This window comes from Mus caroli, chromosome 4 (assembly GCF_900094665.2).
Source record: "Mus caroli chromosome 4, CAROLI_EIJ_v1.1, whole genome shotgun sequence".
In the NCBI taxonomy this organism is placed as follows: Eukaryota; Metazoa; Chordata; class Mammalia; order Rodentia; family Muridae; genus Mus; species Mus caroli.
In genome coordinates this window covers 88,412,979-88,426,012 of record NC_034573.1, presented here as the reverse complement: position 1 = coordinate 88,426,012, position 13,034 = coordinate 88,412,979, and the positions used below count along the sequence as shown (strand labels likewise).

Sequence of the window (13,034 nt, the reverse complement as noted above, 5' to 3'; positions counted from 1 at the left end):
AACAAAATATAGATATAGAAACCTCAAGATAATGCAGAACACAGAGAGAAGCAGACTGGAAAACCTGTATCAAGCAGAACACAGTCCATCAGCTTAGATTCAGGATTTGACTTCTAGTAGTTCTTTTTGTCATTCCCAGACAACCATTCTCTCATAACCCCTCTCCAAGCTGAGGCTAGTCCTTGACAAACAAAAAACTTTCTTCTTGATTCCCAGGTAGATGAATAAATCAACACCCTCTTCCTTATTGCACTACCTAGCATTGTTTACAAACTAGGCAACCTTAATGAAGAGTCTTACCCAACCTCTTGAACCTTTCCTATCTCTCTGTTAGTCAATGTCAAAAGGTGCCATACCTCAAAGACATTAAGCAAGTGATTGTAGTTTTGCTATTTCATCACAGTAATAGTCTTGTCATCCTAAAAAAAAAAAACAAAAAAAAACTATTATGAATAATTATTACCTGAGTTTAAATATCTGGAGTCAGTCCTTCTTTGTGAGTCTCAGAAGAACTGACCAGACTTTTAATCATTTGACACAAATGTTATTGACATTTCTTCTTAGCACTCAACTGATCATGGCACCTTGCAGTTTAATAGGTGTACAATTTTATGACTCCATAAAGTATTTCCTCCTGCTCAGCCCAGTTGTCACAGTGGCTGTTTTGTCAAGTGGCTTCTGCAAGCCATTCCTACCCACACATCTCTCCTTCATAACATCTGCCCCATGAAGCCTTCACCATCAACTGGCTCACCAGCATTGCTTTTGATCCATGTAATACTCTTATTTTGCTATCAGTCCTTTTTCTCCTCCTGGGTATCTACAGTTCTCCTCTTCAGGCCATATTAACCCATCAGGAATGCTCTGTTGAGATGTCTTTGTGTGACCTGAACTTCCATCTATCTTAGAAAATTCAGGGCACACACACACACGCACACACAAACAAACAATTTTTAAGAATTTGTTTAGTTTGAAAGAGAAAACACATGAAATTATATAGGGAAATAGGTGGGTCGGATCAGGAGGTGTTCAGTTGGGAGAAAGCATTGATCAACATATATTGTCTGCAATTCTAAACAGACATGATTTATAAAAGGGAAAATAGGAATAAAGGAGAGAAGAATGGAGCTTGGTGATAGAGGGCTCAGCAACAGTGTGAGAACCCAAAACTGCAAGGTTTCACTCTGACCATGGTAGTATTACTTCTCAGGAAGGTTGTCACCACTGGAAAAAGATTGTTTACAAACCAGAATCCTTCAGGGAAGTACATCACAAATCCCAGAGCCGCAAAAATGGTTAGGAGAAATGAATTTCTCAAAAAAACAACTACTTTTAGTAGGTCTTTTCCACACCCCCTCCCAACATACTATTCATATTGAATATTTGGGAAATTCACATAATGCACTCAGATTACACTCACTGTCCAGCCCTGCCAGGTTTTCCCTCCAAACTACTGACCTACTCTGACCCTAAATAAAGAAAAAAAATCCAATTTCTCTTGCCTGTACAATCACTGGACGATGGTATAACTCCAAGGGGCCCTGTAAACAAAAGTACCCACCTGCATACATGGACACACCAGAATACAATTGTGGAGAGCTATCAAATTTTTGAAGAAATCTCTTTATGGATTCCAATCTAGAATATTCTTTATTTTTTTTAAGAGTAGGTGGTACAGGGATTGTCACAGCAGCCTTCTCTGTCTCTCACTCTTAACCGTGAGCACATAATCATCTATTTCTCTGGAAAATCAACTTATGTGCCCTTTTCAGTCAGTTGGAGCATGGATCATAGACTTCCACATAGTTTCAGGTGACAACATGGACCACAGGTGTCCTCATGGACTCTGGTGTCAGCATGTGCCAATGATCTAAGCCTAGTCTCAAGTGACAGTACAGATGATGGACACTAACACAGCCCTCTGCCATAGCAAGGGTCACGGACACAATCGTAGCTCCTCCCAGCAGCACAGGGTATGCACATCACTATGGTATTCAAGCAACAGGGGACATAGATACTAATATGATCTCTGGTGGCATCCCAGCCCCTGGATATCAACATGAAGTCAGCAGGCAGCATAGAACAGGGACATTCATGTGGCCTTCAGTGGTAACTCGGGGTGTGGGCATCAACATGGCCATGGACTGCAGCATCACTGACCCCAACATGGCCCTTGGCAGCAGAACAACCCACAAATAACAAGATGATCTCAGGTAACAGCACAGGGCAGTCACATCTGCGTGGCCCCAGCTACAGCACTGCCCACAGAAATCAACTTGATCCATGGCTGCAGCAGGACCATAGTTCTGAACATTCACCCAGTCCTTTTAAACTATGTTAGGTGTGAGTTGCTGGGAACAAACTGTCCAGGACCTAGTGGTGGTGAACATGGTAACTAAACATTGGCAGAATTTGGGGTAAGGGCCAGAACAGAGAATGCCATGAAGACTTAGGAAGGGAGAGCACAGAGTAGTTTGGCTAAAGGTGAAGAGAAGCAGAGGACACTGCTTATGACTCCTGTATTATTCATTGCTGAGGATAGGGGCAGGGCACAGAGAGGGGGTGGGGCCAATAAGGATAAAGTCAACATATCAGAATAGAGATGCTCTGAAAAGACACAGAAAGACAGGCTTAGTAAGCAAGGAACAGGGTGGAATTTAGCAGAGGGCTGTCAGTACTGTCAAGGGACTGGCCCAGCTCAGACTCTCACCATGCTTGCGACTGTGGGCTCCCTAATGGCTAGAATATGGTCAGCAATCCATCTCTGGACTCTGATGCTCACTCTTCTCACCTTCCTGCTCCTTGATGACTACCTCAAAAACAGGCGCCCCAAGAACCATCCTCCAGGGCCCTGGCGCCTGCCATTTGTGGGCAACTTGTTCCAGTTTGATTTAGATGTGTCACAGCTGCACTTGAGGATCCAGCTGGTAAGAAAGGGAGAGGGTGTCTAGTTGTACCATGACCCGTTCTAGACCTGGAGCAACATCTGAAGTAGGATATGACTGCAGGCTGATGCTTCCTGCCTGCCAATTTAGCCAGTTTTGAATCAGGGCCTTCATTTAATTAAGAGACATGTCTCGATAATAGAATTTGACTTTATTATCCTTGAATGAAACATTTCCCTTGTTATTCCATCATGTTCTGACAACACACTATGCATGATTTCAATTGTTTTAAATCTGTCAAGGTTGATGGAGGAGTTAATAGGTCATCTTGATAAATAAGCACTGTTGCTTTAATGTGCAAGCAAGTGCTCATTGCTCGTTTCCTTAGTCTATCAAACACTAGAGCATGAAGCACATACACAAGCTGTTCTCTTGATTAGAATTTTCTATAATATCACTCTTATGTTATTGATACTTATTTAATATATGTCCTTGCTTAATGTGCACATACTGACTTTATCAACTACAGGCAAAAGTACTCTGAAGTCTGCAACTCCACTAGGAATTTCCCTGTTTGTCCCCAGCTGACACCCCAGACTCATTTCTTCTGTGTGTGTGTGTGTGTGTGTGTGAGAGAGAGAGAGAGAGAGAGACAGAGACAGAGACAGAGACAGAGACAGAGACAGAGACAGAGACAGAGACAGAGACAGAGACAGAGAGAGTGTGTGTGCTGTGTACTTGTTTGAGATCAATAGGTAGTTATTAGGTGGTTTTGGTGCAAAGATCATCTTTCTTTGTAATGTAAAGTTGTTTTTTATCTATAGTAATTTCCTGCTGTTTACCTAGACAGAGTATGATTGTGTAATGATTTTAAATGATCATTTCTACATGTTAATCCATTATTTATTCCCATTGTGCATCATCTTGATAGGCTGAACATGTTCCTGTTTAGAAATGAGTAATTTTACTTCCAAAAGTAGCCTATTGGAGATCTAAATAGTTTTTTAGTGGATATTCAAAAATAAATTTAGGTATAAAAATGCAAATGTGTGAATCTTGGTTTTCACAGTGTGTGGCGCCACTCCTACTTAAATTCAGCAAAGTGTGGTGAGACTGAAGATAGCTGCAAACAACATGGCTCCATCAGAATAGGGGTCATACTTCACTATAGGAACATAAAAGTCAGAGCTGTCTTCCTTCATCTTTACTATGAGGAAGAGGCACCTTTGATACAGTAGAGGGGGAAAGATCAGAGTCCCACTCTAGGCTTCTTTGCAGTCTCTCATTGTCACAATGTAGCTGTGGAGCTAATGGTTATACTCAGATACTCAGCCCAGATATGATATCAAAGCAGAGTGAGTGACAAGGCTCCACCTATGAACCCCACTACTGCAACCCATTAAACATTTAGAGAAGTCCACATAGTTTTATGATGCTCAACCAAAGACATATAGGACAGGCAAGGAGGCACAAATGTCTTGCTGATCTGCCTGATTCATGGCTTTTGCCCAAGGACTGCAAACTGATTGGTGTTTACCCACTGTCCTTTGGGGCTGTAACTAGCATGATTAAGAAGTTATTTTACTTCAATATTAGTTTCTTAAAAATATTGACCTATATCTATTTTTCTTGCTAAGTTAGATGTGATCACAGGGCTTAGGTGAAATGCCTAATGTCACATTCATGGTTCATGACAAAACTGAGACTGGGAACTTCTTCCCAGTTGAGTTATTTTTCATCCATTTATTTTGTACTTTACATAAGTCCACATTTTGTGATCCACACATATAAGCAAGTAAATATAAATGATACAGTTCTCTTATGATTGTCTAGGTTCTTGCCACTAGTAAACAATTCCCACATCTGGTAGCCTTTACTCTTCTTTGCATGCTCATTTTCCTTCAGGATTCATGACAGGCACACTTGTGGGCTTCAGTCTACTAACATTTCTACTTAACACTGAGCAAACTTGCTGAAGAAAATAGAGATCTGTCTCTCCAATATTGTTTATCAGGGTACTGGCAAAAAAAAAAAATGTCCTGAACCCAATGTGATATGATTCAGCACTTAGTCCCCGCCCTCCTTTCTTACAAGTTCATTGCATAACTAGAGGATGTTTACCTATGTACTTATTTAGTGAATAAATATTTATTAAGTACCTACCAAGACTGGCACAATGTAAGATGACAATATGGAGAATGTGTTCAATAAGTGTGCCATCATATCAGATCCCACTGTGTGGGAGACTCTAAAAATAGTCTCTGGGACAATGATGGCCTAAATTGGCCTGCCCTTAAAAGGAATGTTTAACAACTATCTAGTGGAGCAAAAGTATAAGTCATCCTACATGAAGGAGCTGGGAATAATTAAAACACAGTGACAGTGAAGAAGTTGGCATCTTGTTCAGTGTGTGGTAACTGTACCTTGCCTCCATCACACAGTGTCTCACAGTGCCTAATACAGCTTACTGAATTATTATTACAATATGATTTCTTAATTTTTTTCTAATTCTCTATCTGTGAGGTGGTGTGTGTGTGTGTGTGTGTGTGTGTGTGTGTGTGTGTGTGTGTGTTGGTGTGTGTTGGTGTGTTTCTGTGAGCATATATCTATAAATGCCATAGGGGGCACAATTGAATCTCAGGAATTGAAGTTACAAGCAGTTTAAAGTCAAACAACTTCGTTGCTAGGAACCAAACTCTGGTCCATTGCAAGAGCAGGAAGTTCTTTTATCAGTGGGGCTAATGATTCATCCCTGGAATGTGTTTTAATTAAGAACAAAATCTTATAGCCTGAAGTGGTATATAAATTATATATTTGCATGTATTACTAGTTAACTGTTACAAAAAATGGAGTTAATATTAAATATAATAGTGTTAACAAAATTAACATTTTTCCCTCTCAGAGTTGTAGTTATAAACTGGAGGCAGGATACACAAAATGCAAAGCCTGCTTTGTACCTCAAGCTTATTTGAGAAGTCTAGTTGCTTTCCATCATGACTCTAGTCCTCCACTAACTACATTTGTTTGTATTCTGATGGAAGTAAGGGAACTGACAAGAAAAACTCTTGTAATCTACAACACAGACAGCATGCATATACCCACAAAAATCTTTTAGCTGATAATATCTAGAGAAGGTTGGAAAAAAATACTTTCTTAATAAGATCTTGAAAATATAGTAACTTTTTATTTCTATGTTCCCTCACGTTAGAACAGAAGGTAATTGCCTTCATATCTTCACGAAGTAATGGTTTATGTGGAGTGTTTGGAAAAGAACCAAGACTTCTGGTATAGTGTTTTTATTTGCACTTTGAAAAATTCCTAAGTTTATTCAATCTATCTTGTCATATCCACCCACCATTACATCGTTCAACTTTTTATTTTACCCTCTTCATGGCTGCTCTTTATTGTTAATATTAGTAACTTATCAAGTCCACTTAATGTTGCCCATATGTGCATGAATTTCAGAGCATATACTGGGATATGGGCAACCTATAAACCTCCATATTATTGAAGGAGATTGGTTATTCCTCTTTCAATTTCTTTAAGATAATTAGCCAAGGTAAGGGTCCCAGAATCATACTAGAATTTGGGGAAATTATCTGGTGACATTTAGCAGTGTAAACAGACACTTTTATTGGCTGGGCTGTTTCTCTAGCCTCATGTTAGAATGAATTATTTCTCCTTAGAAGGTTTCATATAGTAACTACAGGTGCTATAAATTGATGGTTACAGCAGCCAAATCTTGAGAGAAGTAAGTATTTCAGAGATCGCCTCCTTATTAATTAGGCCTTTTACTTCACCTAATCTTACATAGTGTTTTCTCATCTTAAGTGGGGGAATATCAATACAGATGGTTCTTTCAAAGCTGAAATATCTCAGCTATCTATTTGTGAAATTTGTCTGAGTATGAATTTCTGTATTAACTACAATCCGATGTAAAATGCAGTTTGTCTGAACAATTGTTAGACTAATATAAATTTATGGGTATTAAACACAACTGTTTAGGAGTCAAAATGACAGCATGGCATCACAACACTATCTTCACTCCTAGGGCTTATGATCTCCCAGTCATTATTTTCTGACCATGTTGTAGTACCAGTCATGAATTCTCTCATGTGATACATGCCTCAGTTCCAATCCTAAAGTTCTGGGTTAGCCCCATGTCTGCACTCTAAATTTGTACAAAAACTCTGCACATACTGTTTTTAAAAACTGGAGCATTTTATAGAATAAGTATAAAATTAATCAACAAATTTCAGGGCAATACCATGATGCCCAGAACATATTCCATGATCATTTATTTTTTTTCTTATAACTTCTCTTCCTTAGTAAATGATAGTAGTGAAATGCCTTAGAGTAAGGATGCTCAGAAGTCTTCTTTCTCCCTCACATTTCATGAGAAGTTACTTCATCCAGGAACTTGACCTGCTCCTACATCTCTCATGAGATTACAGACTTTCCTTCATCAAAAAGCTGGTAGATACTGTGATAAGAAGATCTGGATTTTGATGTTCATTGGATTTTGAAGTTCTTGAAGTTACTCTTACCAGACTTCTTAGAAAGTGGCACTGACTTTTAGCTGGGTGATCCTTACCATATAGACAGAAAGATCTGATTTCAGTTTCCAGAACCAAATTTTATTTTTTTTATTTTATTTATTTTTTATTAATGAATTATTTCCTAAATTTACATTCAAAATGTTGCCCCTCTAGTACCCCCTTGCAGAGTTCTTCCCACCCTTTCACATCTGAGAGTGTAGCACCCACTACCCTGCAACATCACGTCTCTATAGGATAAGGCCCAGTCTCTAAGACTGAGAACAGAGAAGGCAGCCATCTGCTATAGATATACCAGGGCTTTGGACCAGCCAATTATACTCTTTGGATGGCAGCTCAGTCTCTGAACTTCCAAGGGTCCAGATTACTTGAAACTCTTGATCTTCCTATGTGGTTATTGTCCCCTTCACTTCCTTTGATCTGTCTCCTAACTCTTCCATAGGGGTTCCATAACTGCCATCCAGTGCTTTTCTCTGAATATTTGACCTTAGTCAGCTGATGGGTAAAACATATCAGAGGACAGTCATTCTAGGCTCCAATTAGCAATCACAAGGTACCATAGGTAATAGATTCATGCACTGGTGGCTGCCCATGATTTGGATCCCAGGTTAGGCTGGTCATTGGTCAGCCATTCCTTCAGCCTCTGTTCCATCTTGTCCCAGATTTTTTTTTTTAGACAGGAGAAATTTGGGGTCAAATTTTCATAGGTGGGTTGATATTCCTATCCCTCCACTGGGATTCATTTGTGACTATTGGAAATAGCTTCATCAGGTTCCATATCGCCACTGTTGGGCACTTCTGATAAGGTCACCACATTAAGTCCTGGAAGCCTCTCTCAAATTTCTCAAATTGCATTGCTAGTCTTCATTGCTCAGTGTCTTACCTCACTAATTCTTTGGAATATAATTCTCTTTCTTCCACACATTCCATCTGCTAAACTTCATTTCTGTAGAGTACATGTGGAGATTTCATTTTTATTATTAGCTTCCTGGCTGCATTTCTTTTGATAAACATTGTATCTCTTATTTTAATTCATTATTATTAATTTTTATCACTAGCTCCACTTCATGCCTATTTTAGTCTTCTGTACATACTTTAAAAAATATTATGGATATGAATATTTTGCCTTAATGCTTGTCTGTGCATTACATGCATGCCTGGTGCAGACAGAGTCTGGAAGAGGATGTAAGATACCCTGAAATGGGAGTTACAGACAGTTTGAGCAGGCATGTGAGTGCTGGAAATAGAATACATATCATATGGAAGAGCGGTCTTATTATTCAGCAATCTCTGCTAGCCTGCCCTATGTTCTTTTTATCCTCTTTTGAAATTATTTTTATTTGATTTAATGGTGCATAGTGAAAACTTGGTCCTGTCTTACAGCATATTTTGAAATGTCATCTGGGGCTTTTGTTCTATATGATAGAACTGCAAACAGAACTGACAGATTTGAGAGTCATTACTTGGTTGATAACAATATAAAACTTACTGTTGTAATTCTGCTGAATTGGAAACATACACAATCAAAGAGCTGATAAAAGTGGAAAAAGTCATTCAACTCAGTACTTAGCCTCTGGATCCTTCCAAAGCTCAAGCACAAAATTTGGATGATGCAAATTGCCAGTGAGGGTCAATTAGCTTAAACAAAATTTCAGTTGATTTCTGAACTTCTTCACTTAGCATTCACAAAATAATACTAGATCATTACTAGGTTTTTATGTACCCATTACTAATACCTCTTACAACAAATGACATCCACTTATTGTCTATGCCATTATGACTAAGACAGTGCATACTAGCTGAAGTAACTAAGGGCTATAGGTAAAGAACAAAAGGAAGACAGAGTCTATGCTCTGTCTTTAAAGTGAGTGCAAGATTCTAAGATGATACAACATCGTTATATATGTTTTGACACTGGTCACATGAGTTCAAGTCTCCCAGTGTTAGAGTATCAACTTGTGAAGATTGCCATGGAAAAGAAACCCAAAGACACCTGAAGGAATTGAACTCTTCTGTTTGATACTACTGTTGCAGTTAAACAAGACACCACTGTTGCAGGTAGACAAAAGGTAAATGTAGTGTCTGAATTGTTCTGACTCTTTAATACACAGGGAGAAAAAACTTTGGTAAGGCTCAAAAAATTCATGCAAACCAATCCATGTTTTGTACATTGTAAATTTTACAAACACTCTAATTCTCTCTCAAATACTTCCTCATCATCATGACTGTTCCTCACACACTATCTTTCACTAAACTCCAAGGTCCTAGGGACTACTAACATTCATGTGTTTGTCTGAAAATCTAACATAATGCCTGGAAACTTCTCCCCTACAAGAAAAAGCTGAGGTTGGCTAAATTACTTCACCTACAACTTATATGTCTTCTCATATGATGATATTTATTGTAACTACAGTAGAATGATTATGAAGAAGAAAATGAATTGCAAAGCATATTGAGCATCCACTAAGGAAGTGTGGCTCTCTTGCTGGTTCTGTAGGATTTTGTCCTGAGTCACCATTTTTTGCATCACTGAGCCTTTGAAAACACAGCTCATTCATTTTTCAGAGACGCAGTGGTTAGCTGGGACCAAACAAAGTGCTTCACCTATGCTGCTCTCATTCTTCCCTACAGGATCCTGTGCAAAGTGATTTTTTTAACACTTTCATAACTTGAGGCCTGAGACTTGAAAGATAGTAAGTACCCCAAGAGGCCCCAGTTATTGAACATTAGAGTCTATGCACTTACATCATTCCAGATCTCCATAGATGACTCCATTCCCACCCTGCACACCTTATTTTCATATCTACTAACACAGTGGTTCTCAACCTGTGGGTCATGACCTCTTTTGTGTCACATATCAAATATCTTTCATACCAGATATTTAAAATAGAATTTCGAGCAGTAGCAAAATTATAGCAATAATGTAACTACAAAATAATTTTGAGTTTGAGGGTCCCCACAATATGATGAAGTGCATCAAAATACACTTTATTAGGAAGGTTGAGAACCACTGAATTATTGGTAAAACAGAGAATATTCCCTTTCCTATGCTTATATCGTATATTTTACTAAAGCTTTCCATACTTGCTACATCAGACTTGTACAGAGACAGTTTAAACTCTCTGAGGACTGTCTAACCTATTTCTCTGCTTTCACTAGACACCAGTTTAAAGAACTTGCTTTCTTCAAAACATTTATGCCCTCGTGATTTAGTCTAGGGAAACATTGATTCTCAGTCAATTCATCATTGTGAATGAATGAATAAATGTTTAAGAAGAAATTTCAAATTAAAAACTGATTAGAAATTTGATTGTGTGGAAGTGAGGCAGAAATAACTGGAATACTCCTTTACAAAAATGTACAGTTTCCTCGCAAATATTTGGACAATCCCCTTAGTGTTAGTCTCATTATTTACATATGTGCATCTCATGGGTGGCAATTGCTGAATGGTCAGCATTATAGTTTACATAAACAGGCATCTGATTTTGTAAGAAGTCCATGAAAGGTGTACAAAACATGTGCAGACATTTCTCAGCCATTGATAGATCACATGTGACTGCCTTTGCTAGACTTCAGAATGTTTCAAGTAGAAACCTGAACAATTTCTTGCCACTTAACATCCTTGTTCCTTTTTTAGGAGGGCAAGATAGAATACTACTCAAGTCATACTCACCTATATCATTGACATATTCTAGAGAATATATTCAATTTTTTAATATTGAATTAAATCATGAGGAGGCAAAATCAATTTTAGAAATATACCCATGGACCAAGAGGCATTGCTCTATTCACATTAACATACAGATCCCTAACCACAAATCCCACTGAACACACATGTCTGCCTCCCCTTGATTCCATGACACGACCACACTCAACTGTGACTATTGAATATTTTTCAGTTTGTGAAGAAATATGGAAACCTAATTAGCATTGATTTTGGTAACATCTCTTCAGTGGTTATAACTGGACTGCCCTTAATCAAAGAAGCTTTCACTGACATGGAACAAAACCTTTTGAAACGCCCCATTCTACCTAGCAGGAAACGTGTGTTTAAAGATAATGGTAAGTTTAATTGGGAGCAATCTTGAATTAAGTGGGTTATTAAAAATAAGACATGAATTTGGGTGGAAGATGGGACTCATGTGGGAAGGAACTATGGAAAGCTGGAGGGAGAGAGTGAGAAAAGGATAGGATCAAGATGCATTGCACATTTATAAATTTTTCAAAAGAGGAAAATGTATAGATAATATTATGTTTCTGGTACAATATAAGGTATGGTTTTAATATGTTAAAAATACCTCTATGTCTGTAATTTTACAACATTCTGATAGTAACTCTGGTTACTATCAGAAGAGGTTATTTAAATTTTAAGCATTCATTAGACGTCCTGAAACAAAATATAGTATAGAAGGGAAGTTTTGGGCTTAGTCTTAGAGAACTCCCACATTTCATGATTTGATAGAGAAAAATAAAACAATGAAATTATGGGAAATATCTTCAGAAGTAGTGGGAAGAAAGTCTATAACTGAAGGATCAAGACCAAAAAGGAGTATTTCAACAAATAAGATACAAAGGGAGTGAAAGAAAACATGAGGTGGAAACCAGGATCTATATTTAAATAGTTGAACATTCTTCTGAAAGGAAAGAAATGGTCATGAGCATGGCATTCTGTGTGCCCTGAAATATGATCAGTGTTGACCATACCAGTAGGTTCCTATACTGTTGCACGCACAAGCGTGTGTGTGTGTGTGTGTGTGTGTGTGTGTGTGTGTGTGAAAAAGAGAGAAAGATAGGGGATTATCATCCTCCTTAACCTCATGAGAAGAGACATTTTGTTATTTTTTTTAAAAGTCTGCATTTTATAGATTCTCTCCTCTACTGCATTTCTTGCTGCTTCTTAGAGTCATGGTGCTGTCTCTCTTTTTCCCCAGGAATTATTTTTTCTAATGGTCAGAAATGGAAGGAGCAAAGAAGGTTTGCACTGATGATACTCAAGAGTTTTGGATTAGGGAAGAAGAGCTTAGAACAACGCATACAGGAAGAGGCTTACCATCTTGTGAAAGCCATGGAAGAGGAGAAAGGTGGACATTTCACAGGGTGGTGTTGGAGGTTATGGCTATTTCATTTATTGAGCATCTAATTATTGTATAAATGTTGTCCTTGACCTTCAAGGTGTTGGGCACTGAGGATGGAATAGTGAACAAACACATAACCATGATCTTCCCCCAGGTGCACTGTAGATAAGCACACAAATGGGCCATTAAACAAATTGCTGAACTTAAACCTTGATTATCTATATAACTTCCTACATATTGCAAATGTCCCCTAATCATGCCAGGTTCCAAGTAGGGGGCTGTGGCCAGAGATATCTACATTACACTCTACTGTGCATATTTTATGACACAAGGAGTAAAAACTTCATAAAATCAAAAGAAAAAAGAAAGAAGGAAAGAAAGAAAGAAAGAAAGAAAGAAAGAAAGAAAGAAAGAAAGAAAGAAAGAAAGAAAGAGGAGGAGAGAAAGAAAGAAAGAAAGAAAGAAAGAAAGAAAGAAAGAAAGAAAGAAAGAAAGAAAGAAAGAAAGAGAGAGAGAGA

At 38.1% G+C, this 13,034-nt stretch overlaps 1 protein-coding gene across 1 annotated transcript in view; it reads left to right on the top strand.

The window, feature by feature from the left end:
* The first annotated feature begins 2,711 nt into the window (after window positions 1-2,711).
* Window positions 2,712-13,034, top strand: part of LOC110292385 (cytochrome P450 2J6-like) — a 32,247-nt gene continuing 21,924 nt past the window's right edge. Inside the window, exons 1-3 of the mRNA XM_021159670.1 lie at window positions 2,712-2,927; window positions 11,341-11,503; window positions 12,373-12,522. Of these exons, the coding sequence (XP_021015329.1) occupies window positions 2,712-2,927; window positions 11,341-11,503; window positions 12,373-12,522 (529 nt within the window). The remainder of the gene's footprint in view (window positions 2,928-11,340; window positions 11,504-12,372; window positions 12,523-13,034) is intronic.